Source organism: Podarcis raffonei, chromosome 1 (assembly GCF_027172205.1).
Source record: "Podarcis raffonei isolate rPodRaf1 chromosome 1, rPodRaf1.pri, whole genome shotgun sequence".
Lineage (NCBI taxonomy): Eukaryota > Metazoa > Chordata > Lepidosauria > Squamata > Lacertidae > Podarcis > Podarcis raffonei.
The window spans coordinates 116850850-116877678 of record NC_070602.1 but is presented as its reverse complement, the minus strand read 5'-3'; the positions used below and the strand labels follow the sequence as shown (position 1 = coordinate 116877678).

The following is a 26829-nucleotide window of genomic DNA, read 5'->3' as shown; positions in this document are numbered from 1 at the left end:
GCTGGGGCAACCCAGTCAGATGGGCGGCATATAAATGAATTATTATTATTATTATTATTATTATTATTATTATTATTAGCTATTAGGTTCAGAGGATGATGATTTTTTCATTAGAATGGTGTTATGAATGAGATATTCTCAAACATGCATGTTGCAGTTGACATGAATATCAGTTAGCCAACGATCCCAAAACAACTCTTTGTAGTGCCAAATGAAAAAGAGTGTGGGGAAAGAATAATACAGAATGATTCCTAGTTCCTTCTTTAACAGAGATGTCTTGTGGACCCATTCTAAACGGGATTAGATTGTGAGCTCATCAATATAACCACAAGGAGATATGGCTCACAACGCTATGGTTGTAAGTGCCTATGTATTTATGTTAAAATAGAACCTTGGTTGGTTTTATTGCACACTGCTTTTTGTTTCCCATGTTACTGGGATATCACTTAAAATGTTAGACAGAAAGTTACATAAGCCTGATGGTTTATTGATCATGTCTGCACTGTATTTGCCTCCAGTGGCATGTTGCATCAATGAGAGAATACCAGTTACAAATGATTGTGATTTACTGTACATCACATCAATACTGAGTTCTGAGAAGCTTTTCTGTGAGCTGCCTGTGTCACTAAATACTGATGCTAACTGAGTTGTCTGTTTATATCATGAGCCGTGGGGAGGTGGGAAGAGTTGAAAATCATGTCCCCAACTTGAGCAAATACAGTCGTACCTTGGATCCCGAACGCCTTGGTACTCAGACGTTTTGGCTCCTGAATGCAGCAAACCCAGAAGTGAGCAGTAAACCCGGAAGTGATTGTTCGGCTTTGCGAACGTTCTTTGGAACCCAAATGTCCAACGGGGCTTCCGATTGGCTGCAGGAGCTTCCTGCAGCCAATCAGATGCCGTGCTTTGGTTTCTGAACGTTTTGGAAGTCGAATGGACTTCTGGAACGGGTTCAGTTCAACTTCCAAGGTACGACTGTACGTCTTGTTTGGAAACATGAACAAATGGAAATGCGATGTATTTCAACCAGTACTCTGGGCAACAGCATCTGGATTCCTTAGAATTCTCACCCCCATGTTGGGAGCCCTTCGATTTGTGCTAATCCCACAACACAGGGGAGTCGACAGTGCATCATGTAGGAGGTGAGACTACCCTACACAGTCTAGACAATCCTTTTGCACATTTGCATGAGTTCACTATGACCAGACTACTGCTAAGGTTAAAGTAAAGGTAAAAGGACCCCTGACCATTAGGTCCAGTTGTGGCCAACTCTGGGGTTGGGGCGCTCTTCTTGCTTTATTGGCCGAGGGAGCCGGCATACAGCTTCCGGGTCATGTGGCCAGCATGACTAAGCCGCTTCTGGCGAACCAGAGCAGCGCACAAAAACACAGTTTACCTTCCCGCCGGAGTGGTACCTATTTATCTATTTGCACTTTGACATGCTTTCGAACTGCTAGGTTGGCAGGAGCAGGGACCGAGCAACGGGAGCTCACCCCGTCGCGGGGATTCAAACCGCTGATCTTCTGATCGGCAAGTCCTAGGCTGTGTGGTTTAACCCACAGCGCCACCCACGTCCCGTAGTGCTAAGGTTATGACCAGTTTAATTTTAAGCAGGCTTTCCACAAGTGACACCTGTATGTGCCGCTCCAATTTGCTTGGGATGTGAATGTCATGATGTTTTCATAGGTTCTAAGCAAAGGGAGGATGAGAAAAGTGGGTTGTGATGCCGAAAATAGGACCAAGCAAAGGAACAAACAAATAGAACGGCGTTTTCGTAACATTTTTTGCAAGCATGAAAGATTAAACAGCAACAGCAATCCAGCAGGTGTTATGACAGGTTGTTGGATGTGGGCAGACTCTCTCATGCACTACTGCAGTCACATGTACAGGCAGACACAAACGCACACACTTCCAGGAACATAAAATACCAGGGACACACACATGGGGACAGGCACTTGCACGTAAGTACAGATAGACTTAGAACAGGCACCCGCAGCCACAGACAGCCACACAAACAGGTTAAAGTAACATAAACAGTGTCATAGGAATATGCAGTGGTACCTCGGGTTACAGGCGCTTCAGGTTACAGGCGCTTCAGATTACAGACTCCATTAACCCAGAAATAGTACCTCAGGTTAAGAACTTTGCTTCAGGATGAGAACAGAAATCATGCAGCGGGGGCGGGAGGCCCCATTAGCTAAAGTGGTACCTCAGGTTAAGAACAGTTTCTGGTTAAGAACGGACCTCTAGAATGAATTAAGTTCGTAACCCGAGGTACCACTGTACACCAGCATACATCCACCTCGGGACACAATGCGCTGATTCTTGCTGTTTGCTCTGGGAGAGAAGTGGAAAAAATGAACTCTGTTCTGGCTGGGAGTGGAACTTTACTCACCCAAAATAGAGCTTAGGGCAGCATACAACATAAGAAAATACAGGGGGAGAAAGAATCCTAAAATATTGCCGAAGGATTTTAAACCACAATTACATTCCATGTGTAACCCCAGGAAATTTATTTTTAGGCTTTATCTCATTTTTAAAAATTGGGTGTGGATAACTTTCAGCAAAGTGACGTTTCAACTGTTTCCCCTCCCCTCAGAAATACCGACAGTACATGTCAGGACTTCTGGCTCCTCCTTATGGTGTTATGGAAACTGGCTCCAACAATGACAGTAAGTACCTCAGCAAAAGTGTCTGTAAAATGGGAACAATGGCGATCTTTATGTCAGGCGATCCCTGGTGTCAGAGGTGAATTTTAGGGCAGCGTGGCTGGTTCCGCTGCCTTGGCGCCAAGCAGAATGGGAGGTTGGGTGGGTGCCAGATTTTGCCCTCAAGCGCTGCCGAAATTTGAAAGACCAAAGTCTGCTGTGACTGATGTAAGTGAAAAGAACCATCCCATTTGAAGAGCAACATTTAATCCTCAGACATATTGTTCTGATGTGTCTACTGTTTTCTTACAGGAATGCCCGACAAGGATAACATGTCAAGTAGTAGTCTGTGCTCAATCTCTAAAAACTGCAATAAGGTAAATAATTTTTCTTCTTCATTTTGCCTGTAATCGCCAACATATTGGTACATGGGCAAAGCAATTCTTCACAAGCAAGGCTGAGGGGAACGGCCACCACATTTTGTGCCCAGCTGTTTCTCAGTGGCCAAGGTGGGTCTTTTCTTCTTCCCTCCCATTGGCTGCAATAGAGGAAAATACGGCTTGAGCTATTTATGTTGGGGGTGCCGGTGGAACAAAGGGGCTTTGTATCAATCCTGTCCCGATATGCCACCGCTGACATGCTTGGATTCTCCTGACCACAGATGGAAGAGCTAGATGCATAAGTCCCCTCAGCTGGCCTTACGATAAGTGTAAGATTGCACCCTAAATTAACTTTTGTGTGTGGAAACATTAATAAAACACAGGTGCTTCAGTTGTCAAAGAAAATGTAGATGCTTATGAAACTGAATATACTTTACTAAGCCTGGGTTCTATATTGCTTCTCTGATGGCTAATCACAGTAGAAAGTGTCATTGGAACTGATATTAAAAATGAAGCGGTTTGCCAGTGTTGTTCATTGGGCCATTTCTGTTAGCAAAGTTCTGCGAGTTTATATACCACAAGTTAGGAAAAAAGTAAGACGACAAAGAAAACGGTTGTGAAAGGCAGGCAATTTGCTTATACACTTGGCACTAATAGTAGACATTTAGATTTTGCAAGTGGAAAAAACCAAATTGAATTAATTTAAGATTTATTTTATTCAGAAGTTCAGAAACTAGTAAACGAAATTCTACAGAAATAAGCAATGTAAAATCCCCTTCTTTGCCCAAAAAGCATATAGCTTTAGGCTCCATTTAGCTTTATGGAGCAACTTGGCTGTTTCCATGCCACAATAGTTCATACACTACTCCCAGTGATAGCTGTAATTACCGCCCAAATGGCATATTGTCAGGTTATGTATCATACTATTGATGCATTTCCTACTATGGCAAGCGACACGTGATTGTATGTTACCACATAATCTGGCCTAAGTATGTGAGAAGAAATTTCAGGTGTTGCCTGGAGTGGAGTGGGAACAGAGGATGAGAACACGCGAGCATACCACTGCTCCATGTATTTGTATTTACATAAAAACTTATGTGCCACTTTTCATTCGTAAAAAGTATCAGAGTAGTTTGCAACATAGAATACAAAATATATTGGAACTAAAACAATAAGCTATCATCGAAATCAAATTAACCACACACACATTGTTTAATAGTCAGGAAATTGCAGGGGAAAGTCTTCAACTTTATTTAATGTTACATTTACACAGGATCTAAGTGATTAATGATGTAAAGCATGGCAAAACATTACATTAGCAAAGTGCTCAGTACATCAAGTGGTTGTGGTACAGCTATAACAGCAGCAACATTTATACCCCACCCACTCTGGGAAACATATATCCTGTGAACAAAGCCCCATTTTTTTATTTTGGATTGACAAAAGTCTGAAGTCATTCAGGCGATACCATAAAATAGCCACAAATACATTGATGATGCCTTTTTCTGTATAATTTACCAGCTAGGGATAGAACAACAACCAAGTTAATGTGTGTTGCTTGGATTTTTATTTTATTACATTCCCCCTTTTGTTGACTAAGTTTTTTTCTGCATGGTTGAATTTATTGCTTGTTTCTTGTAGGTTAAATAATCCATATTCTTAAAATAAATACGTAGTCTGATCTGATCAGAAGAAATAATACTTTTGGCACTCTTTACTCACCAGCTCCATAAACAGCCACACTTTGTTTTTTCTTTATTGAGGTTCACTACTTCCTGTCTGCCTGTCCGTCTGCCCTGTTTCCTTAGAGAGACTGATCTTTTAACACATCTTTTTAACCTTTAATAACGTTAGAGACATTGCTGCATATATTTGCTTTTCCTCCTGTCTTGTTACATGGTATTTCCTGTCCCATCCTTATCCTGCTTGAAAACAAACCAGTTTGGGTGGAGTTTATAATAAGATGTGGCATACCAATAGTAATTTTTATTGTGGCGAGTAACAATAAAAATTATCACTCTAAAACAAGGGTTACTACGCGAGCTTACTCGAAAGTAAACTCCACTGAGCCTATGGGCATTAAGATTGTGTTATAAGTATACTTTTTTATATAATACCACCTGAGATTATAATTTAGTATATCAGTTAAAGAAGGAATGGAGAGAAAAGGGCAGCCACTCGGGATAAAGGGAATAGTTTTGTGGTGGAAAACGACATACAAAAACTCCATTATATTAGGGGAAATTGGTTTGCAAAGTATATTAGGCAAAATTGCATTTTTAAAAAAGGGTACATTAGGAGAAATTTGCGCTAGAATGCTGATGAATTCTGATGAGGGCATTTAAAATATAAATTCACAAACCAATTTAGGAATGTGGAAAATGGAGATTAAGACTAGAAAAAGGAGAACTTGATTTGCCTGTCCCTAGTCCTAACAGAGAAGCATGTTGACAGGAAGGATAAGACACTTTTGGTTCCTAAATTGCCCCCAGCATCTTGGCTACATCCAAACACTCTCTCAACAGGTGAGATCATCAGGAGGTTTGGGCTGGGCGTTCATCAGTATGTGGATGATACCCAGCTCTACCTCTCTTTTAAATCAGAACCAGTGAAGGCGGTGAAGGTCCTGTGTGAGTGTCTGGAGGCGGTTGGAGGATGGATGGCGGCTGTAATGGGAATTGGGGTATTGCTTGTGCGTAAGTTGCTGCCACTCTCGGCGAGGTTGCCTGGATAAACCTTTCCCTGGCTGGACAGTCCTGATTCCGTGTCTGTCTCAGTCACTGGCAGAATCCGTCAGTGGGCGTTTCCTGAACTTCTTCCAACATAAAAGTTCCTTGACGGATAGTCTCCGCCTAGCCTCCCTGCGCGGAAGTCTTCTGCGCAGGGTGGGTGTGGGCAGTGGAGGACCTGTGCTCTCCCCGCTGGTCTCTGGCGAAGAGTCCTGGAGCCATCTCTCCGAAGCCCGCCTCTGCCCGCCTTTCTCCCTGGTGTAACGCTGATTTCCTTCCCCGGCCGCTGAGTCCCCTCTTTCCCTGCTGGGCCCTTCTCCGGCATCGCTTGGGAGCCCTTCCTCCACTCCTGGCTGTGATGGCAGTTCCCTGACAGCGGCTAACAGATTGAGGTTGAATCCTGACAAGACAGAAGTACTGTTTTTGGGGGACAGGAGGTGGGCAGGTGTCGAGGATTCCCTGGTCCTGAATGGGGTAACTGTGCCCCTGAAGGACCAGGTGCGCAGCCTGGGAGTCATTTTGGACTCACAGCTGTCCATGGAGGCACAGGTCAAATCTGTGTCTAAGGCAGCTGTTTACCAGCTCCATCTGGTACGTAGGCTGAGACTGTCTCGCCAGAGTGGTGCATGCTCTGGTTATCTCCCGCTTGGACTACTGCAATGCGCTCTACGTGGGGCTACCTTTGAAGGTGACTCGGAGACTACAACTAATCCAGAATGCGGCAGCTAGACTGGTGACTGGGGGCGGCCGCCGAGACCATATAACACTGGTCTTGAAAGACCTACATTGGCTCCCAGTACGTTTCCGAGCACAATTCAAAGTGTTGGTGTTGACCTTTAAAGCCCTAAACAGCCTCGGTCCAGTATACCTGAAGGAGCGTCTCCACCCCCATCGTTCTGCCCGGACGCTGAGGTCCAGCGCCGAGGGCCTTCTGGCGGTTCCCTCATTGCGAGAAGCAAAGCTACAGGGAACCAGGCAGAGGGCCTTCTCGGTAGTGGCGCCCGCCCTGTGGAACGCCCTTCCAGCAGATGTCAAAGCGATAAACAACTACCTGACATTCAGAAGACATCTTAAGGCAGCCCTGTTCAGGGAAGTTTTTAACATGTGATATTTTAGTGTATTTTTGGTTTCTATGGAAGCCGCCCAGAGTGGCTGGGGAGGCCCAGCCAGATGGGCGGGATATAAATAATAAATTATTATTATTATTATTATTATTATTATTATTATTATTATTATTATTATTATGCTGTCCTCCAAGCATTCTTCAAATGCAGCCACATGGAGTGCCTTTGCTGTGGAGTCACTCCTCTAGGTTACAAAGGCTTGAAAGGCATCTATCTCAAGCACACAAATCTCACGCGGATAGGAATTTAGAATGGTGTCTCATGATTTATCCAAATCACTACCAGCGGATTGTTTTCCCATCTCTGCCCCTTTTGGAGCAATTAATAAATAGCCCAAAGTGTTGCAGATGATCCTGAACGTCTGAAGTTGCGTCACATGCAAGGAAAGAAAAGTAAAACAAAAGTGAAACTCGCAAGGCACAAAAGTGCGGAGGAGTCTGTGACAAATGCATTCATGATAAATCCATCTTGACATGTGTGCAGGTCTTCACTTGTCATCGGTTCACTAGTTACATAAGATAAAGTACAAAAGCACATTGAGGTTTGCATAAGCTGCTCTTATATAAGTTGAGGGGTTGGAAAGCCCAGTCTGTAAGCAGTGACGATATTGTTTCACACTCTCCCTTCTCCGAGCACAAGTAGTTCAGAGTTACCGATATTGCAAAGAGGCTTCCGTGGTACAGAGGGAAAGGATGTTGGAAAGAAGATACATGACTGTAAAACCTCGGAAGATCTTGTGGGAGTATACAGCATTTCTGTAACGATCAGCTCCTGGTTTCATGATGTAAACCTGCTAAATTTATCTCATAGAGCCAGGAGTGGGCAGACTTCTGGTTTGTTGGATCTATATGGCATTCCGTAGGATGGTTGCGTCAAAGCACCAGGTACTTCGTGCCTAAATTATGGATATAATTTAATCTCCATCCCCCTCGTTCAGCCCAGACACCGAGGTCCAGTGGTGAGGGCCTTCTGGTGGTTCCCTCACTGCGAGAAGTGAGGTTACAAGGAACCAGGCAGAGGGTCTTCTCGGTAGTGGCGCTCGCCCTGTGGAACGGCCTCCCACCAGGTGTCAAAGAAATTAACAACTATCTGACATTTAGAAGACATCTGAAGGCAGCCCTGTTTAGGGAAGCTTTTAATGACTGATGTTTTAATGTATTTTTAATCTCTTGTTGGAAGCCGCCCAGAGTGGCTAGGGAAACCCAGCCAGATGGGCGGGGTATAAATAATAAATTATTATTATTATTATTATTATTATTATTATTATTATTATTATTAGTTGTAGTAGTACAGGAACACAGGAAATGACTGTATCACTTGGGGGCACAGGATTGCAGCATGAGATGAAATACAGTCTGAAATACGCTTTGTGCCCCAGCTCCTTTGCGCATGTTCGGTGTGATTCCATCACCGTCTATAAAGACACGCACACATGCTCCATTAGTTTTTGCAATTGGGCAGTCGGGGAAAAAAAGTAATTACGGTGAGAAACAGGGTTGTCCTTTTCAAGGGTCAGTTCTTCTGACAAGTCGAGCGCATACGAGCAGCACAATTGGCACTTATGTTTGAAACAGTTAAATGAACACCTCCCCACCCCATCCCGAAATCTTGCAATTATTCTTTCAACTTTGGCAGAAAAATTGAAAAAAGGAAATTTTAAAAACTTGGAAGATCTCGCAGAATCTTACAAATGTGTGCTGTGAGCACCCGTCCTACAAGTAATTCTGGAAACTGGGAATTGCAGAGTGAAAATATGATAGGAAGCCAATGAAAGAATCAATAAATGCATGCAGCAATTGTGGCAGCCGTTCTTGATGTGTGAAAAGGGAGATTGGTGGCAAAGATTTCAGTGATTAATAAGGAACGAGAAAATGATTTATTGTCTGCCTGACGTTTGTTTGGAGCAGATTCTTAACGTGATCCTAATCATGTTTGCTCAAGAAGCAAATCCTAGTGATTTTAGCAGGGATCGCTTTCCAGGTAAGTACACTTGAGGATTGCAGCTCCTGAGCGGGAACTATTGCATTTCCAAGGCGTGTGCAGGCTATTATCCCATTATTTCAACACGGATGCAAAAATGCCACACAAGCATGTGGAGATTTACAGCTTTTGCAACTCTACATTATTCATTATTTATATCAAAGGAGGAGGGAGGCTTTGGGAAGAAAGGAGAAAGCACAGAAAACAGACATACCCTCTTGTAACAGCCAGGAGGAATTGGGAGCACAGAACATTCTGTGCAAACCACCTTCTCCTTAACACCCCCTTTCTACTGAATAGGTCAGGGACATGGATCAAAACCACAAGAGGAAAAAAGTGTATGTATTTATTTTTTAAAAAAATGTTTATACCACTTTATGGTCCTTGGGAGTGTTCCAAAGGCAGTTTCTAATACAAACGCACAATAAGTAGGGTATTTTTAACAACTCTGCAATTAAAGCAATAAAAACGACAAAGCAACTTTTTAAATAAAAAAAGCTAAATAGCAACATACAAGCAACAACAAGCCAACACCCCCTTTAACCCTGAAGAATACAAAGGTCTTTTTTGTCCCAGGAGGATGGACCCTACTAGGCAACAGACATTTTGGAAAACATTGACATCCTGCCATGCCATTCCTCATGCCCTGGCAGCGGCAGTGCTTATTTATTTCTGCCTGGGATTGCCTTGCCTGGTCACCTTCTCCCAGTGTGTCACAGGACATTTGTGAGAGAAGCTGCCAACTGTGTGAACAAGCAAAGAGGCGGGAATCCCAGGCCATCCATTCCAGCGGGCGTTGTGCATGTGTGATGAATGCTGGCACCATTTGCTTACACAGATTGTAAGTGATGTAGTCGTGAATGAGTAGCACTGAGGACATAGCAATGTGTGCTGCGCAGCAATAAACCAGCCTGCTTCCAAGGTACAGTAGAACCTTGGTTGTCGAACGCTTTGGAAGCCGAACAATTCGGAACCCAAATGCCGACAACCCGGTAGCGAATGTTGCTGTTTCAAAATGCGCCTCAGAAGTTAAACGGCTTCCGAGGCAGGCACGTTTTTTAAAAGGAATTTGCCTACCGGCAATTGTGGCTCGGTTGTCGAATGTTTCGGAAGTTGGACGATCTTCCGGAACGGATTACGTTTGACAACCGAGGTTCTACTGTACCAGAGTGGTCAGCTTCTGTATGCAGAATGGCAGGGGCACTGTCTTGACAGTGGTACCTCTGGTTGCAAATGGGATCCATTCCGGAGGCCCGTTCGCAACATGAAACGAGCGTAACCCGCAGCGGCGCGTCTGTGCATGTGTGTGATGTCATTTTGCGCTTCTGCGCATGCGCGAGCGGCGAAACCCAGAAGTAATCCTTTCCGGTACTTCCGGGTCGCCGTGGGACATAACCTGAAAGAACGTAACATGAAGCGGACGTAACATGAGGTATGACTGTATTTGCCTCATGTAGAAAAATGTCTTGGGTCAGACCTCTGTTGTACCATTATAAAAAGCTGAGGGAAGAGAGGCCTTTGACTTAGGGAAGGAGTTCCCTTGGTTGAAGGGCACAAACAGAAAAAGCTCTCCTCAAAGGGAAAAGGCAAATATCACACTTTTTGTGGTTGACTAAGGCGGCCACTTCCTATCTTCGGCAGATTTCTGCAATCTTGATTCTGAAAGCACAAATCATTTAAGTACCCGTGCTGTATTTGGTGTACAGGGAAGACGATCCATTATTCTTGCCTAAATTAAAACACTTCCAGCAAACCATTTCCATCTTCCCACTGAGAATGGCTATGAAAATAGGGCCTCAGTCTGTGGACTGAGCATATGCTGGAGTTTCATCTTTGGAGCACTTTATTCAATTCATGCAAAACTGTTTTAGCAGCTGTTAACGCTGTGGCAGAGAAGCATGGAAATGACAGGAAAATAAGACATCATTAGTTGTGTTCCAATCTTTATGCATGTGTTTGTGCACAGACCGTATTCCGCCTAAGCTTTCCTTTCCTTTTGACACTGGCCGCGATGTGTCATTTTGGGTAATGGTTGGGCCATTTTATGTGTCTTAAAGTGGAGGGCATTTATAGTTGCAGCGCACTATGTAATGCTAAATAATGCATGCCTGGTGTATCATTCTAACGTATGTTGGTTGCTCTGATTGCACAAAAATATTTTAAAAGTCCACATTTTAGCAGTTTTAGGGATAAACAGAAGCTTTGTTCGAATTACTCCTCTTCAGATGAGATGTTTCTTCAATTTCAGCTGTCAAGCAGGGGTCAAATTAGATTTTACAAAATGTACCTGTAACTTTCCTCCCAAGGGTGAAAAGATTGGCTTTGGGGAGGGTTGTGGTTTTGTTCTGAAAAAATAGCACGGGAAAGGGTTAAGCAGCTTGCCTCGCCCATTTCACCCATAGCTCACATGCTTTGCATCCTGAAGGTGTGAAATCTGCTCTGGAGGGAGAAACCGATTTGGGAACGATTTAGGGATTTAATTGTACAAAGCTGGATCACTCACATAGTATGAAGCGTAGAGGGAAGGTGTGAATCTTTTGAACAGTTACAGGATAGTTTTAGGGAATAGTTTTAGTGTATGTGCAAAGTTGGCTGAGAAAAGGCGACTCGGAACTTCTATTCAAAAAAACCGGCATATGAATTTTCAATTACACAGGGCTTCCCTCCCCCCCCTTTTTTGCTACTGATATCTGCATCTCATCGCCATGTTTTAACTCAGTAGCTGTTTATGCATCTTTCTGTTTTCATCTAAATGTAGAACCTAGTTATTCTTGATTGCGACAAATGATACCGTGGAAAATTGCATATTTCACGTCTTCTCAGACTTCCAACATTTTCAGTTTTCGTATGTTCATTTATTTATTTTTCTCTTGAAAAACCCGCTTCCACATTTGTTTACTTTTATCACTGCCCCCTTTGTTTCTTTCACTTAAATTTTATTTTTCAGACTCCTTTCATTGATCAACACATCCCATTCCGTCCAGCTACAGCCAATGTAGAGGTAAAGAGGTTAGATGTACAGCAGTCCTGGGTTACTGTAGAAACTGAAGTGCTTTGGGGTTATCCAATTACCCACCCTGCCATCGCAATGATGCTTTGACTGTAATATATCTGAGTAAATTAGCTTCATGCTGTCTCACTGCATTAAGTGAGCATTTTAAAATCGCCCCGGGACAGCGGAGGCTTCGCTGCCGCCCGCCAGCATTTTAAAATTGCCCCGGGACAGCGGAGAAGTCTCCGCTGTGCTGGCGGTCGGCAGCAAAGCCCTCCTGTCCCCGGAGCTTGCGGGGCGGGAGGTGGGGAGAAGGGCTTTTCTTCCCACCGCCAGCCTTCAGAACAGCCTTCTGAAGGCTGGCGGTGGGAAGAAAAGCCCTTGTCGTCCCCACCCCCAGCCTTCAGAAGAGGTCGGGGGACAGACTGTCCCCGGACCTGGTCTGAAGGCGGTTTCCATAGGAACGCATTGATTGATTTTCAATGCATTCCTATGGGAAACCGTGCTTCGCAAGACAAAAAACTCGCAAGAAGAAAAAACTCGTGGAACGAATTAATTTCGTCTTGCGAGGTACCACTGTATCTACTTGCACCCGGGGGTGCTTTCGAACTGCTAGGTTGGCAGGCGCTGAGACGAGCAACGGGAGCGCACCCCGCCGCGGGGATTCGAACCGCTGACCTTTCGATCAGCAAGCCCTAGGCGCTGAGGCTTTTACCCACAGCGCCACCCGTGTCCCTTAAGTGTGAATACTCTAGAGTAAAGTATTTGCCTGAGGACTTTGCAACAGGTCAGTGCCCGGAATATAACCCCTTCGTAAGTGGGAAGTTGTCAGTATATGTAACTTACTTTTTTACCTGTAAAGGTAAAGGTAAAGGGACCCTGACCGTTAGGTCCAGTCGTGGCTGACTCTGGGGTTGTGGCGCTCATTTTGCTTTATTGGCCGAGGGAGCCGGCGTACAGCTTCTGGGTCATGTGGCCAGCATGACGAAGCCACTTCTGGCGAGCCAGAGCAGCACACAGAAACGCCGTTTACCTTCCCACCGGAGTGGTACCTATTTATCTACTCGCACTGGTGTGCTTTCGAACTGCTAGGTTGGCAGGAGCAGGGACTGAGCAACGGGAGCTCACCCCGTCGTGGGGGTTCGAACCGCCAACCTTCTGATCGGCGAGTCCTAGGCTCTGTGGTTTAACCCACAGCGCCACCCGCGTCCCTTTCACCTGTACTATCTAATAAATACCTCACCGTTAGTGTTGTTGCTGTGCTACTTGCAATGCAACATAACTGAGAAGTTCCTTTGAATTACTAGGGGCTACAGATAGAACATAGCTGGTTGGATCAATAAAATATCAGGGGGAACACCTTTCTGCTCATGCAATTGGCTTTCCTGGTTGCTCCCTCATCTCAGGGCAGTTCAGAACATAAAACCACAACATAAAAAGCAGACTTGATGAAATTGTACTGTAAACAAACACAGACAAAAGTGAAAAAGTTCACCAAGCCGATCTACACTCAAACCCAATTTTGCTCTGTTTGCTTTAGGTGTAGGCACTCTGATAGACACACACAGCAAAGGTGGCGTTATCCATCTCCGCCATATTAAGCAGTTGGTCCCTTACCTTTCTCGCCCTGATCTGGCCAAAGTGATCCATGCAACGGTCACCTCCAGGCTTGATTATTGTAACTCGCTCTACGCGGGGCTGCCCTTGAAGCTGACCCAGAAACTTCAGCGGGTGCAGAATGCCGCGGCGAGGCTCCTTACGGGGTCCTTGCCGCGGGATCACATTCATCCAGTGCTTTACCAACTGCACTGGCTCCTGGTGGAGTACAGGGTCAGGTACAAGGTGCTGGTTTTGACCTTTAAAGCCCTATGCGGCCTAGGACTCACGTACCTACAGGACCGCCTCTCCTGGTATGCCCCGCGACGGACCTTAAGGTCCACAAATGACAACACTTTGGAGGTCCCAAGTTGCAAGGTGGTTAGATTGGTCTCAACTAGGGCCAGGGCCTTTTCAGTACTGGCCCCGACTTGGTGGAACACTCTGTCACAAGAGACTAGGGCCCTGTGGGACTTGACATCTTTCCGCAGGGCCTGCAAGACAGAGCTGTTCTGTCTGGCCTTTGGCTGACCCTTATGTTTCCGTCTCCTTATGGTTTTGATCTATGGGCTACTTTTAAAATGAGGCTGCATTTTAAACTGTATTTTAAATTGTTTTTTCCCCTATTATGTTTTAATTGTAATTTTACTGGTGTTAGTTGCCCTGGGCCCAGCCCTGGCTGGGGAGGGTGGGGTATAAATAAAAATTTATTATTATTACACATAGACCTGCTATTACACACACCTCGAAAGGACGGATTCATTTCAGTGTCCTTGCATGTGCAAATGCGGAGTCCTCTTGGCAGAAGCTAGGAAGTGCACACCGTGTGCAGCTGAGGTGCATAGATCCCTGGATTGGTTACATCCCGCAGATCCAAGGAGATCTACAAACGTGGGGGCAAATGTACACATCCCATTATGACATTAAAGCCTAGATTAATAAGCTTCATTGCATTGTAAAAAAAACCCCATATTTGTAAATACCACTGTTACATAAAAGTCTTTTCAGGAAAACAGAAAAGCTTAAAATATTTGTTGCCTGCTTCTTCTTCTTCCTCCTCCTCCTCCTCCAGGTTCCATCAGAAAGAATCCTTCAAGCTGGGAAAGTTTTACGGAACGCCATCCTCTCCCGAGCCCCTCACATGATAAGAGACCGTAAATATCACCTGAAGACATACAGGTATTTGTGAGCAGCTGATTGCATAATGGTTTGGGGGCCCTTACATATTGCGAGCACCATCTAGTGACTTAATTGTAGCTTGCTGCTTTTTGAGGTTCCCAAAAACAGCCGTACCTTGGTAATAATAATAATAATAATAATAATAATAATAATAATAATAATAATAATAATAATAATTTATTATTTATACCCCGCCCATCTGGCTGGGTTTCCCCAGCCACTCTGGGCGGCTTCCAACAAAACACTAAAATACAATAACTTATTAAACATTAAAAGCTTCCCTAAACAGGGCTGCCTTCAGATGTCTTCTAAAAGTTTAGTAGTTATTTTTCTCTTTGACATCTGGTGGGAGGGTGTTCCACAGGGCGGGTGCCACTACCGAGAAGGCCCTCTCCCTGGTTCCCTGTAACTTGGCTTCTCGCAGCGAGGGAACTGCCAGAAGGGCCTCGGCACTGGACCTCAGTGTCCGGGACTGAGGCCGTTTAGGGCTTTAAAGGTCTGCACCAACACTTTGAATTGTGCTCGGAAACATACTGGGCGCCAGTGTAGGTCTTTCAAGACCGGTGTTATATGGTCTCGGCAGCCGCTCCCAGTCACCAGTCTAGCTGCTGCATTCTGGATTAGTTGTAGCTTAGCTTCCGGGTTACCTTCAAAGGTAGCCCCACACAGAGCGCATTGCAGTAGTCCAAGCAGGAGATAACTAGAGCATGCACCACTCTGGGGAGACAGTCTGCGGGCAGGTAGGGTCTCAGCCTGCATAACAGATGGAGCTAATAAACAGCTGCCCTGGACACAGAATTGACCTGCGCCTCCATGGACAGCTGTGAGTCCAGAATGACTCTCAGGCTGCGCACCTGGTTCTTCAGGGGCCTCCACATCCGCCCGTCTCCTGTCCCCCCAAAACAGTACTTCTGTCTTGTCAGGATTCAACCTCAATCTGTTAGCCGCCATCCATCCTCCAACCGCCTCCAGACAAACGGAATCAGTTCCGGAAGTCTGTTCGACTTCCAAAAACATTCAACAACCAAGTCGCAGCTTCCGATTGGCTGCAGGAGCTTCCTGCTTGCAATCAGAAGCCACGGAAGCCCTGTCGGATGTTCGTCTTCCAAAGAACGTTCGCAAACCAGAACGCTCATTTCCGGGTTTGTGGTGTTCGGGCGAAAACGTTCAAGTCGCAAGGCCCAAGACCCAAGATACGACTGTATCGGTGCTTGCGATACGATGGCAACCCACAAAGTACAGATTGAAAACGATAGCCTTGAGTGTGTGTCATTCTAGTCTGTTAAATAGAAGAAATGATGCATGCATAGGCTAGGCAGTTGGGTTCAAACAAAGAGCCAGTGTGGTGTAATGATTATAGTGTGCTGGACCAAGGTTTAAATCCCCAATCAGTCATTAAGCTCATTGGGCCAGTCACCGTCTCTTAGCCTAACCTACCTCACAGGGTTGTTGTGAAGGTGAAATGGGAGAATGAGAACCAAATACATACCACCTTGAGCTCCTTGGATGAGAAAGGTGGTAAGTAAAGGTAAAGGGACCCCTGACCGTTAGGTCCAGTTGTGACCGACTCTGGGGTTGTGGCGCTCATCTCACTTTACTGGCCGAGGGAGCCGGCGTACAGCTTCCGGGTCATGTGGCCAGCATGACTAAGCTGCTTCTGGCGAAACCAAAGCAGCGCATGGAAACGCTGTTTACCTTCCCGCCAGAGCGGTACCTATTTATCTACTTGCACTTTGACGTGCTCTTGAACTGCTAGGTTGGCAGGAACTGGGACCGAGCAATGGGAGCTCACCCCGTCGTGGGGATTCGAACCGCCGAGCTTCTGATCGGCAAGTCCTAGGCTCTGTGGTTTAACCCACAGCGCCACCTGCGTCCCTGCACCACCCGTAAGATGGTATATAAATGCAAATAATAATAATAATAATAATAATAATAATAATAATAATAATAATAATGGCAAAGGCCATATGGTGGGCTACCATTAGGGCAAATCTGTCAATTTCTCATTTTCCCTGTTAAGTTCATTTCAACATCAGTTTGATGATCAGTTTTTTAAAGTCCTCGTGAAATTTTGTCAGCATTTCAGAGCGAATGTCTCCTAACGTGCAGATTTTTGTATGTTGTTTTTGCCTAATCTGCACACTTTACGTAGTAAATGCATTTGTGGTTGGAGAATTGCACTGCAGAATTTGGAAAAGTGCAGATTTTGAAGGATGGCTATGTTCCTCTTCATATACTGTTTCAGGAAGCACAAATTAGGTAGATTTGCCCTTTAATAGGCAGACTGAATTTCTCCTGCAGCCCAAAATGCCATGTGAACAATAACATTCTTTAAATGTCCAATTTCATGCTTAAATTGAGCCTGCCCCCCTTAGATTTGGCTTCAGTGTACTTGTAATTCTTTCTCCCTCTCTATGTTTTAGTAGATAGAGGTTTATGTTTATTATCGCTCATGCTTCTGTGTATCCTGCTGGTGGCAGCACTGCCTTGGGTAAACTAAATTATCTGTGTAGTTCTGCCAGAATAGAAATTTAAAACTAAGGATAGTTAACCTACCTTTCTTTCTTTCCCCCTACTAATAGTAATAGTAATGTGGTGCACCTTCTCAAGAGGACTGAATAAATTAATTAAATGCTCTTTAGGGCTTAGCTTTTCTGTTGCTAATAGTAAATATGTGGGGGAAGTTAGGAACTGGGGATTTATTATAATTTCTATATTAGGAACGAAATAGGTTACAAAGATTTATTTTATTCAACTTGCAATCATTTGAATTACACAGAACTCCTCATCAGAATGGAAAACAAACCTTCATCTAGGAACAGATGAGGTTTTCTTTTTTGTTTTCATCATAGGCAAACTCAATAAAGGATAGCTCTAGCCCAGGCATAGGCAAACTCGGCCCTCCATCTGTTTTGGGACTACAACTCCCATGATCCCTAGCTAACAGGACCAGTGGTTAGGGATGATGGGAATTGTAGTCCCAAAACATCTGGAGGGCCGAGTTTGCCTATGCCTGCTCTAGCCTATCAGAAAATAGTTCCGTTGGAATTGATCCTTTATTATTGAATCAGGGGTTCACAGATTTCAATGGGCCTTGGTAGCCGGCCACTGTCTGTAGTCATCTCCAAACTCACTCATCCTCCTAAATCCCCTGGCACATGCAGAAGACTCGAGGAAGATGAGAGACCAGCTTCTCATTTTGTCCCAGGCTTTCCAGATACAGTCATACCTTGGGTTGAAGTTGCTTCAGGTTGAGCGCTTTTGGGTTGCGCTCCGCGGCGACCCAGAAGTAACGGAATGTGTTACTTCCGGGTTTAGCTGCTCGCGCATGCGCAGGCACTCAAAATGACGTCATGCGCGGAAGTGGCAAATCACAACACACAGGGGACATGGGTTGCGTTCGCTTCAGGATGCGAACTGGGCTCCGGAACGGAGCCCATTCATATCCAGAGGTACCACTGTATGGTGGTACCTTGGTTTACAAACTTAATCCATTCTGGAAGTGCATTCTTAAACCAAAGCATTCTTCAACCAAGACGTGCTTCCCCATAACAGCAGGGGACTCAATTTACAAATGGAACACACTCAACAGGAAGCGGAACATGTTCTGCTTCCAAGGCAAAGTTCACAAACCAAAACAGCTACTTCCGGGTTTGCAGCATTCTTAATCCAAGTTGTTCATAAACCAAGGTACCACTGTACTTGAAAGCAGTGAAAATCCCTTCTGCTACTTCTGAGGGCCTTCAGAAGATGGCACGGGGAGAGTTATTTATCACTCGGTTCCATGCTCTGAAACACACTCGCTTTACCCTTGTGCCTTTACACTACACAGACTGAATGGCCCTCTCCCTTCATCAAGTTCCAGGAGACGTGAGGAGGGCAGACTAGTTGCCGTTGGATTTTGCAGGCCCAGAAAGGCTGACTGTTCCCTCTCCCAAGTCTACTGGAGGAAAGGATGCAAAGCGAGTGCCTTCAAATGAGTGAACGGTCCCCACTTTGCTCTGAGAAGTCGGACACCAGAGGCTGTGATAGGAGAGAGAGTGCGCCATTGTTTCCAAATCTCTGCAAAGCCCAGTATAAAATGAGAGAACCAAGGGGGAGTCTGTTTTTCCCACCTGGCATTCAGTGAGAGAGCCTTCCCTCTGAAGTCTCCGTGGTGTGTGGAGAATTTGGGAGAGGCAGGAAGGATAAAGGGGGCCTCTCATGTTTTCCCAGGATTGGGGGCAAATGTTTTCCAGGTTGTTTACCTCATTCCTTAAAGCAGGCATAGGCAAACTTGGCCCTCCAGATGTTTTGGGACTACAATTCCCATCATCCCTGACAACTGGTCCTGTTAGCTAGGGCTGATGGGAGTTGTAGTCCCAAAACAGCTGGAGGGCCAAGTTTGCCTATGCCTGGCTTAAAGGGGAAACCTGTGATGCATAATCCTGTATCTAGTGTCTTGCCATTTTCTTCAAAGTCCCTTTCTTGACCTGGTTCCATTTACTTCTAAATAGTTATTATATATCAAATGTTTAAAACCAGCAGATGATGTAAAACATTTTTTAAATAAAAAAAATATTTATTTCTTCCCTCAGACAGTGCTGTGTAGGAACAGAACTGGTAGACTGGATAATGCAGCAGAGTTCGTGCGTTCATTTACGGACGCAGGCGGTGGGCATGTGGCAAGTATTGTTGGAAGAAGGTGTTCTGAATCATGGTAAGAGAAGCTCTTTTGCTTTATAGGAAATTCCTCCCACTCTGATCAGTGTTTCCCAAACGTGTGTCTCCAGCTGTTTTTGTGTGTGTGTGTGTGTGGACTACAACTCCCATCATCCCTAGCTAACAAGACCCAGTGGTCAGGGATGATGGGAATTGTAGCCTGAAAACAGCTGGAGACTCAAGTTTGGAAAACACTTTACTAGATCCATGGCATAGATTTCTTAGCAATCCCAAAAGGGATCACAGTTCTTTTAGGAGCATAACCATCTGTGAAAATACATAATATTATGGAGTGTCTTTGGAATGTCAGTATTTTGCGGGAGGGATTTGAGTACATACTGGGAAATTTGGAATGTGCAATTCAAATGGTGGGGAAGGGGGTTGGTATGCTTTTGCCTCAACTTAATTTATTGATTTTTTTAAAAAATTATTTATTTATTTTCTATACTGCCTTTCATCAAAATATCTCAGGGCGGTTAATGTCCATTTCTTTTGTAAACTGGTGGGATTTTGTTGAATAGTTGGCTACCACCCATTGAGTTTTATAGCAGTAAGGAGGGTTTTTTTAAAAACAGCCCCATACTTACATCTGCGTAGCTCTGGGTTATGTGATGCTTCAGGATTGTGCAATGCTAACAGTGTCATGGCATTCAGGAACTTGCTTATAGATAGATAGAAATGTTTGGTGAGATAATGGCCCTTTTATAATAATAGTAATTTATTATTTATACCCCGCCCATCTGGCTAGGTTTCCCCAGCCACTCTGGGCGGCTCCCAACAGAATATTAAAAACATGATAAAACATCAAACATTAAAAACTTACCTAAACAGGGCTGCCTTCAGATGTCTTCTAAAAGTCAGATAGTTGTTTATTTCCTTGGCATCTGATGGGAGGGCATTCCACAGGGCGGGCGTCACTACTGAAAAGGCCCTCTGCCTGGTTCCCTGTAACCTCACTTCTCGCAGTGAGGGAACTGCCAGAACGCCCTTGGAGGAGGACCTCAGTGTCCAGGCTAAACGATGGAGGTGGAGATGTTCCTCTTGACTGCAAAGGCAGAAAGAACACGCCAACCCCCAACATTCCTTTGTGTACCAGCCCTACTCCTCCACTGCCAAATTTCGTGCTTATCTCTGAAGGGGCTTGCATTTCCAATTGCAAGGAGGCTCGTAAGCATGTATACCCCTTTTGTGGTCAGACTGCATGCATGAAGAGGCAAGTGTGTCTTAACTATGCAGGTACTACATGAGAAGGATTTCTGCTAACATAATGGGGATTTCCCCCTGCCCACCCCTGCCCACACACCCAGTTGGCTTTGGGGAGTTGGGAAAACCACCAGAACAGTGCTTGAGGGGAGGAGAGGGGTGCATAGCTGTCAACTTACAGATTTGAAAATAAGGGGCCAGCAGCCTTGAAAATAAGGGACCAGCATCCAAAATAAGGGACCTGCAGCCTCACATGTTCCAGCACTCCAGTCTTCCTGTCCTCCTGAAGTCTGGTCAAACTCATGCTGGTAGCTTCGAGAACACTGTCCAACCAACTTTGTAACCAGAGGTTTAACTGAACAGAATCTGAATCACATGCACCACAAGGCCTATGCAGCCTCAACTTAAGCTGGCTCCCTGGCCTGGCTTTGCACTGCAAATTTTGCAGCAGCACGTGCAACAAAATGGCGTCCAACATTCAAAAAACCCCTCAGCTTGCATTAACTAGCCACACACAAGGCATGCAAGCTCCACCCCCCAGTCGTTCTTAGACTTCTTATTGGGTGAGCAACACAGCCAAGCAACACAGTTGGAGCCTCCCACCTCCCTGGCCGGCAGGGAGGGAGGGAGAGGAGCTGCTTCCTTTGAAATTTAAGGGGCATCATTTGAGGGACAGCCATCAATAAGGGACAGCAGCGTGCCATGGCGCTGGAATAAGGGACTGTCCCTTCAAATAAGGGACACTTGACAGCTATGGAGCGGTGGGGATCTTTCTCTCTGGCAAGCCAAAATGCTTGCCCTGATGCAGTGATCAGAAGACAGTGACTTTGAAGTTCTCCCATTGAGAACTAGGCTTCCAGGCCATGATATCTTGTTTAAGCTATAATGCCTTCCTGTCCTAATTGTTACATTCATATTGATGATGTTTTCAGTGGATCAAGAACAAAACTTCCAGGACAAATACTTGTTTTATCGGTTTTTGGACGATGAGCATGAAGATGCCCCGATGCCAACTGAGGAAGAGAAGAAAGAATGCGATGAAGAACTGCAAGACACCATGCTTCTCCTCTCACAGATTGGACCAGACGCCCATATGAGGATGATCCTCAGAAAGCCGTAAGATAATCAACAATTACTGACTTGTCTCTGAGAGCAGATTGATACATTTCGAACCTTGAGCCTTATTCCCAGTGCTAGATAACTAGGTTGCCACTTGCCCTTCAAGAACTCTATGGCCACAGTCCAACATTTGCCTGATACCTTTCTCCTGTGAGAAACCTACTTAGGATAGGATGATTTGAAAGGATAGGATAATTTGAGGTTGCTTTTCAGTTTCTTCCTTTCTTTGTATTTAAAAAGCCAAAGGTAAAATAAAAGAGAGGTGCATGCAGCTTGGAGCTTGGCTGTCAGTGTAAGAGAGAGTACAGTGGTACCTTGGGTTACATACGCTTCAGGTTACATACCCTTCAGGTTATACACTCCACTAACCCAGAAATAGTGCTTCAGGTTAAGAACTTTGCTTCAGGATGAGAATAGAAATTGTGCTCCGGCAGCACGGCAGCAGCAGGAGGCCCCATTAGCTAAAGTGGTGCTTCAGGTTAAGAACAGTTTCAGGTTAAGAACAGACCTCCGGAACGAATTAAGTACGTAATCCGGGGTACCACTGTATGAAGCTGTTTTGGATAAGTTTGTTGATTTCTTCCAGCAGTCTCTTGAGGAAAGTCCTTTGCAAAGATTCCTTCAGCTTTCTGGGTCCTTCTTGTCCTTACCCCTTCTCATCTCATCAGCCTGAGTATGAGTCATGCTGTCATGTAGCCTTTGTAATTTAAGTTGCAGGCATCTGTTCCAGTATCCCTGTTGTATATGAATAAGATCTTTCTCGAAGGACCAGTTCTGCCTTTCTCCACAGTCTGCAGGATGTTGGAAGGCCTCAAAGAGGCAAGGCCTTTCCATCTTGGCACCAGAATTGTGAAACTCCTTGAAGACATTCATTCTGTTAATTCTCTTTCTTCTGTTGATGTATACAAATAGATTTATGCTATTTGTATGTGATGTGAAGAGAAAAGAGGGTACACTATTGTTTTCACTCTTATACCCTCTGTTTGTGAAAGCCAATGAGCTATATTAATAGATGAAATAGGGGTATCCTTTCCCTTTAATATATCTATAACAGAGTCGAATGCCTTCCTTTTCTTCAGAGTAGTTACAGTAATATCTGAGAGGAACTGTAGCTCTCTATAGTTTGATTTTATTTGGGGGAACGGGATTATGTCCCACTGCATTCATAATCAGCTCCATAGATCTAATATCTTGAAATATTACCTGTATACCACTGTTTTAGCCACTTCAGAATTGATCCTATAGGTTGCTTCAGTATAAGCTAATGTATTTTAAATCTTTTGTTGGAAGCTGCCCAGAGTGGCTGGGGAAACCCAGCCAGATGGGCGAGGTAATAATAATAATAATAATAATAATAATAATAATAATAATAATAATGCTGCACACCTAAAATGGTAGCCAAAAATTATTCCAAAAGTTCCACAGAATTTCCACCTCCAACTTTTCCTTTCTATTTACCTCATGTGACTTTTTGTATTTGCATGCAGGTAACATGAAACATAAAACAGGGACGCGGGTGGCACTGTGGGTTAAACCACAGAGCCTAGGACTTGCCGATCAGAAGGTCGGCGGTTCGAATCCCCACGACGGAGTGAGCTCCCGTTTTTCGGTCCCTGCTCCTGCCAACCTAGCAGTTTGAAAGCACGTCAAAGTGCAAGTAGATAAATAGGTAAGGTAAGGTAGGGAAGGTAAACAGCGTTTCCGTGCGCTGCTCTGGTTCGCCAGAAGCGGCTTAGTCATGCTGGCCACATGACCCGGAAGCTGTATGCCGGTTCCCTCGGCCAATAAAGCGAAATGAGCGCCGCAACCCCAGAGTTGGTCACGACTGGACCTAATGGTCAGGGGTCCCTTTACCTAACATAAAACTACCGTACTTTTCTGTCTATAAGATGCCCCCATGTATAGGACGCTCTCAAATTTAAGAAAATGGGGGGAGATGGCACAAAGTTGTTGAGCTTTTCTTGCAGAGGATTACCCAGAGTTGTTGAACTTTTTTAGGGGGGGAGCCCACGGTTGTGGAGCAGTTTTTTTTGGGGGGGTGGGGTGGAATGCCAAACCAAATATCACTCATCCAACTGGCAAACCCTAACAATCGCAAGCGATGCAAGCCAAGTTGCCGACCATTGCATCGGATAATCTACCTGTGTACCCCCCCCCCAAAAAAGCCTGGGTCTCAGATGTCCTTTTTCTTTTTCGCTGGAGTATGGCAAGACCTCTGACCCAGCAGAGGATTTGAGTTACCTTAATGGGCCTTGTTCTTAGAAAGAAGCAAGTAAGGGCATAAGCCATTGGCTGGACTGTACCACTTCCAACTGCCACTGGGGGTCCATGTGCGAATACAGTTGTACCTTGGAAGTCAAAACACCTTGCAAGTTGAATGTTTTGGCTCCCGAATGCCACAAATCTGGAAGTGAGTGTTATGGTTTGCAAACGTTCTTTTGGAACCCAAATGTCCGACACAGGTTCCGTGGCTTCCGATTGGCTGCAGGAGCTTCCGTTTGACTTCCAAGGATTCCATTTGACTTCCGAGGTACGACTGTACTCCACCGTTCCCCACATATGTAAATCTATATATCAGGGAGAAATGTTCTAATCTCCTCTTCCTCCTCCAAGTTTGAGTATGGTCCCAATCATGGGAAGTCCCTATGAATATCGTCCCTATCATGTTAGTCCTGATCTGTAGTCCTTGGTACGGTCCAGACACAGATTTACTGTCTAATCTGTGGGAACTTGCCCTAGTTTTGACAAGTTATCTTGGCCATACGATTAAAGTTTACAAGAGGTATAGAATATTGGCTCTGTATTGGCTTGAAAAAATGCTTCCCATTTGCATATCAGCACAGCTGCTGCCTTTGACATGCAACTCTCCAAGAGGATGCAAAAAACTCGCATAATTACCGTGAAAGAAATAATGCAATTTCAAAAAGAAAGAAAAAACATGCTGAAAAGATCACTTTGAGCATTTGATTGTATAATGACGCTGTTGCTTTAAAAGGTGCTTTCTATTGTTTCCAATTTGAAACTCACTTGCAGAATGTGTCACTTGTTTTGACAGGCAACTTTAAAAATTCTCTATTTATTACATTAACTGCTACGTTTTTTTCTGTCAATTGATGAAAGAAAGCCTGTAGTGTTGTTGTTTTTTTAAAAAAAAGAAGGGAGAAAAGAAAGCTGTAAGGGGGGGGGGGCTGGCAGACTCTTGTTGCTATTGGTAAGGTTGTTTCTCTCCCTGCCACCCGCCACATTCCTTGTTAAAAACATGCATTGCTAGAAATGTAAAATTAGCTTCTTTTTCAGTGCAAGCAACAAAGCTGTGAGTAGAAATCCATAGTTATGCGCCTCGAATTTTTTTTGAAAGCTGTGACTTAATTTTTTTAAAATTTTATTTAAAATTTAAATGACAACCTAAATTGAATTTTTATTTACTAATCTGTATCTAGCTGATTGCACAAATTCAAGCAGTTAAAAATGATGAATCAAATCCAGTATTTAACAAGGAAATTGCTAACTGTAATACGCAGTTGCTGTGTGATGAGGCTATGGATCCTTTCTTGCTACTTTGCCCAGTTTTCCAAGTGCCGTACTGGGCATGTTACAAGATCTCTTGCAGTCTTTAAAAATACTCATAGCAGTTATGGGAAAGCCCGATTTTGATCACTGGGGGGAGCAGATTTACTCTTTTTCCAGCACCGTTTTTCTCATTAAAATTCCTCCCCTCCTTCTCACTATCAGCCCTTAAGGTCAAGACATACAGCAGGCCAGTATCAGCATCCTGTGGGAATGTTTAGGGATGCGGGGGAGGATATATTGTCTAAGAGATCCTATCCCAACTTGTCTTTACAAGTTCAGCAAAATCAGCAGAGTTAACATTCCCCTTTTTTAAACACACGCACAGCAGATAGCTTGCTCAGACTCGTTAGAGTCTCTGTAAATATTTCCTGGTATTTTCCCTGTTTAAACCCTCCTAAAATAAGACACTACACAGTCTTCTGTATAAAACGTTTACTCACAAGTAATCATTTGTTCACACAAAGGTTCCCAGAAGGCAGACTTAAAAGGTTATAACATAGTTTAAATGTGGTGACTATCTCCTTATGGGAGAAAGCCCCCCTTTTCTTCTCTTGGGTTGGAGCCAAGGGTGCATCTTAGTAGTGCTGTTGTTAAGATGGCGTCGATGGAGACAAGATGGTCGCCAGCCTGTGTTTCTGGTTCTTTCTACTTCAGGAGAGGCCACGCCCACCTCAAGTTACACATAGGAAGTTTCGTCTCAGTCCTGGAAAGCAGGAAGTTCCGGCTGGAGGACTGAGACAACCTTCATGTCTACTCTAGCAATGTTGAGTTTGACTGCACCTGATTCTTACATCCCACACATCCAACACATTTTGGCAAATACTAGCCCCTAGCAGGGCCCACAGGGGCATCCCCCTGCCTGCTCAGCCCAGTGGCGGAAGAAGGGGGGTGCGGTGGGGGCGGGTTGACCCGGGTGTCACCACTGAGGGGAGTGACAAAATGCCAGGCAGCATTTACTGTGGGGCCTGCAGCGTGCCCAAGCCACACGTCTCTCCTGGGAGTGACGCAGTGGCTTGGGTGCCCACAGGCTCCATGCTGCCCCAAATGGTCCGCTCGCCGCCTCCCCCTCAGCTGTAGGGCAGCTGAGTGGGAGGAGGCAGGCAGACCCCTTGGAGCACCCTGCCCTGGCTGGCCCCGCATCCACGGGCGGCTGGCCCCACCCCTGGGCGCAGGCCACATGCCCCACCCCAGGCGCCCAGTCGGCTTGCTCCACCGCTGGCTCAGCCCCCAGAGTATTGCACACAAACATGGCCCACCAGGGATGGTGGAAGCTGCAGCAGTGCTTTTGCACTCACCAAACACCTCCCCTGATCTAGCTGGTTGGCTGACAGGAATTGGTGGCACAGGAATTGGTTATGAGGGAGCCAGGTCACCACTGTTCTGTTCATATAAAAACAGCGTGGAAGGGAAGGTGGGAAGTCAAGTTATAAGAGAAATGTATAACATATTTGAAGTTTGAAATTAATTACAGTGGTACCTCGGGTTATATACACTTCAGATTACATACGCTTCAGGTTACAGACTCCACTAACCCATAAATATTACCTCGGGTTAAGAACTTTGCTTCAGTTTGAGAACAGAAATCGTGCTCCGGCAGCGCGGCAGCAG

At 44.9% G+C, this 26829-nt stretch overlaps 1 protein-coding gene across 7 annotated transcripts in view; it reads left to right on the top strand.

The window, feature by feature from the left end:
• Nucleotides 1-26829, top strand: part of RAPGEF4 (Rap guanine nucleotide exchange factor 4) — a 173078-nt gene that overhangs the window by 89308 nt on the left and 56941 nt on the right. For 6 of the 7 annotated variants that reach the window (XR_008327103.1, XM_053359411.1, XM_053359436.1 and 3 more), the window contains 6 exons: nt 2600-2672; nt 2961-3025; nt 11809-11862; nt 14522-14628; nt 19206-19327; nt 21465-21648. Coding sequence is in view for 6 of the 7 variants with exons in the window: in XM_053359411.1 (XP_053215386.1) it covers nt 2600-2672; nt 2961-3025; nt 11809-11862; nt 14522-14628; nt 19206-19327; nt 21465-21648 (605 nt within the window). In the remaining variant the exon portion in view is untranslated. The remainder of the gene's footprint in view (nt 1-2599; nt 2673-2960; nt 3026-11808; nt 11863-14521; nt 14629-19205; nt 19328-21464; nt 21649-26829) is intronic. The other variant, XM_053359425.1, reaches the window with a different exon arrangement.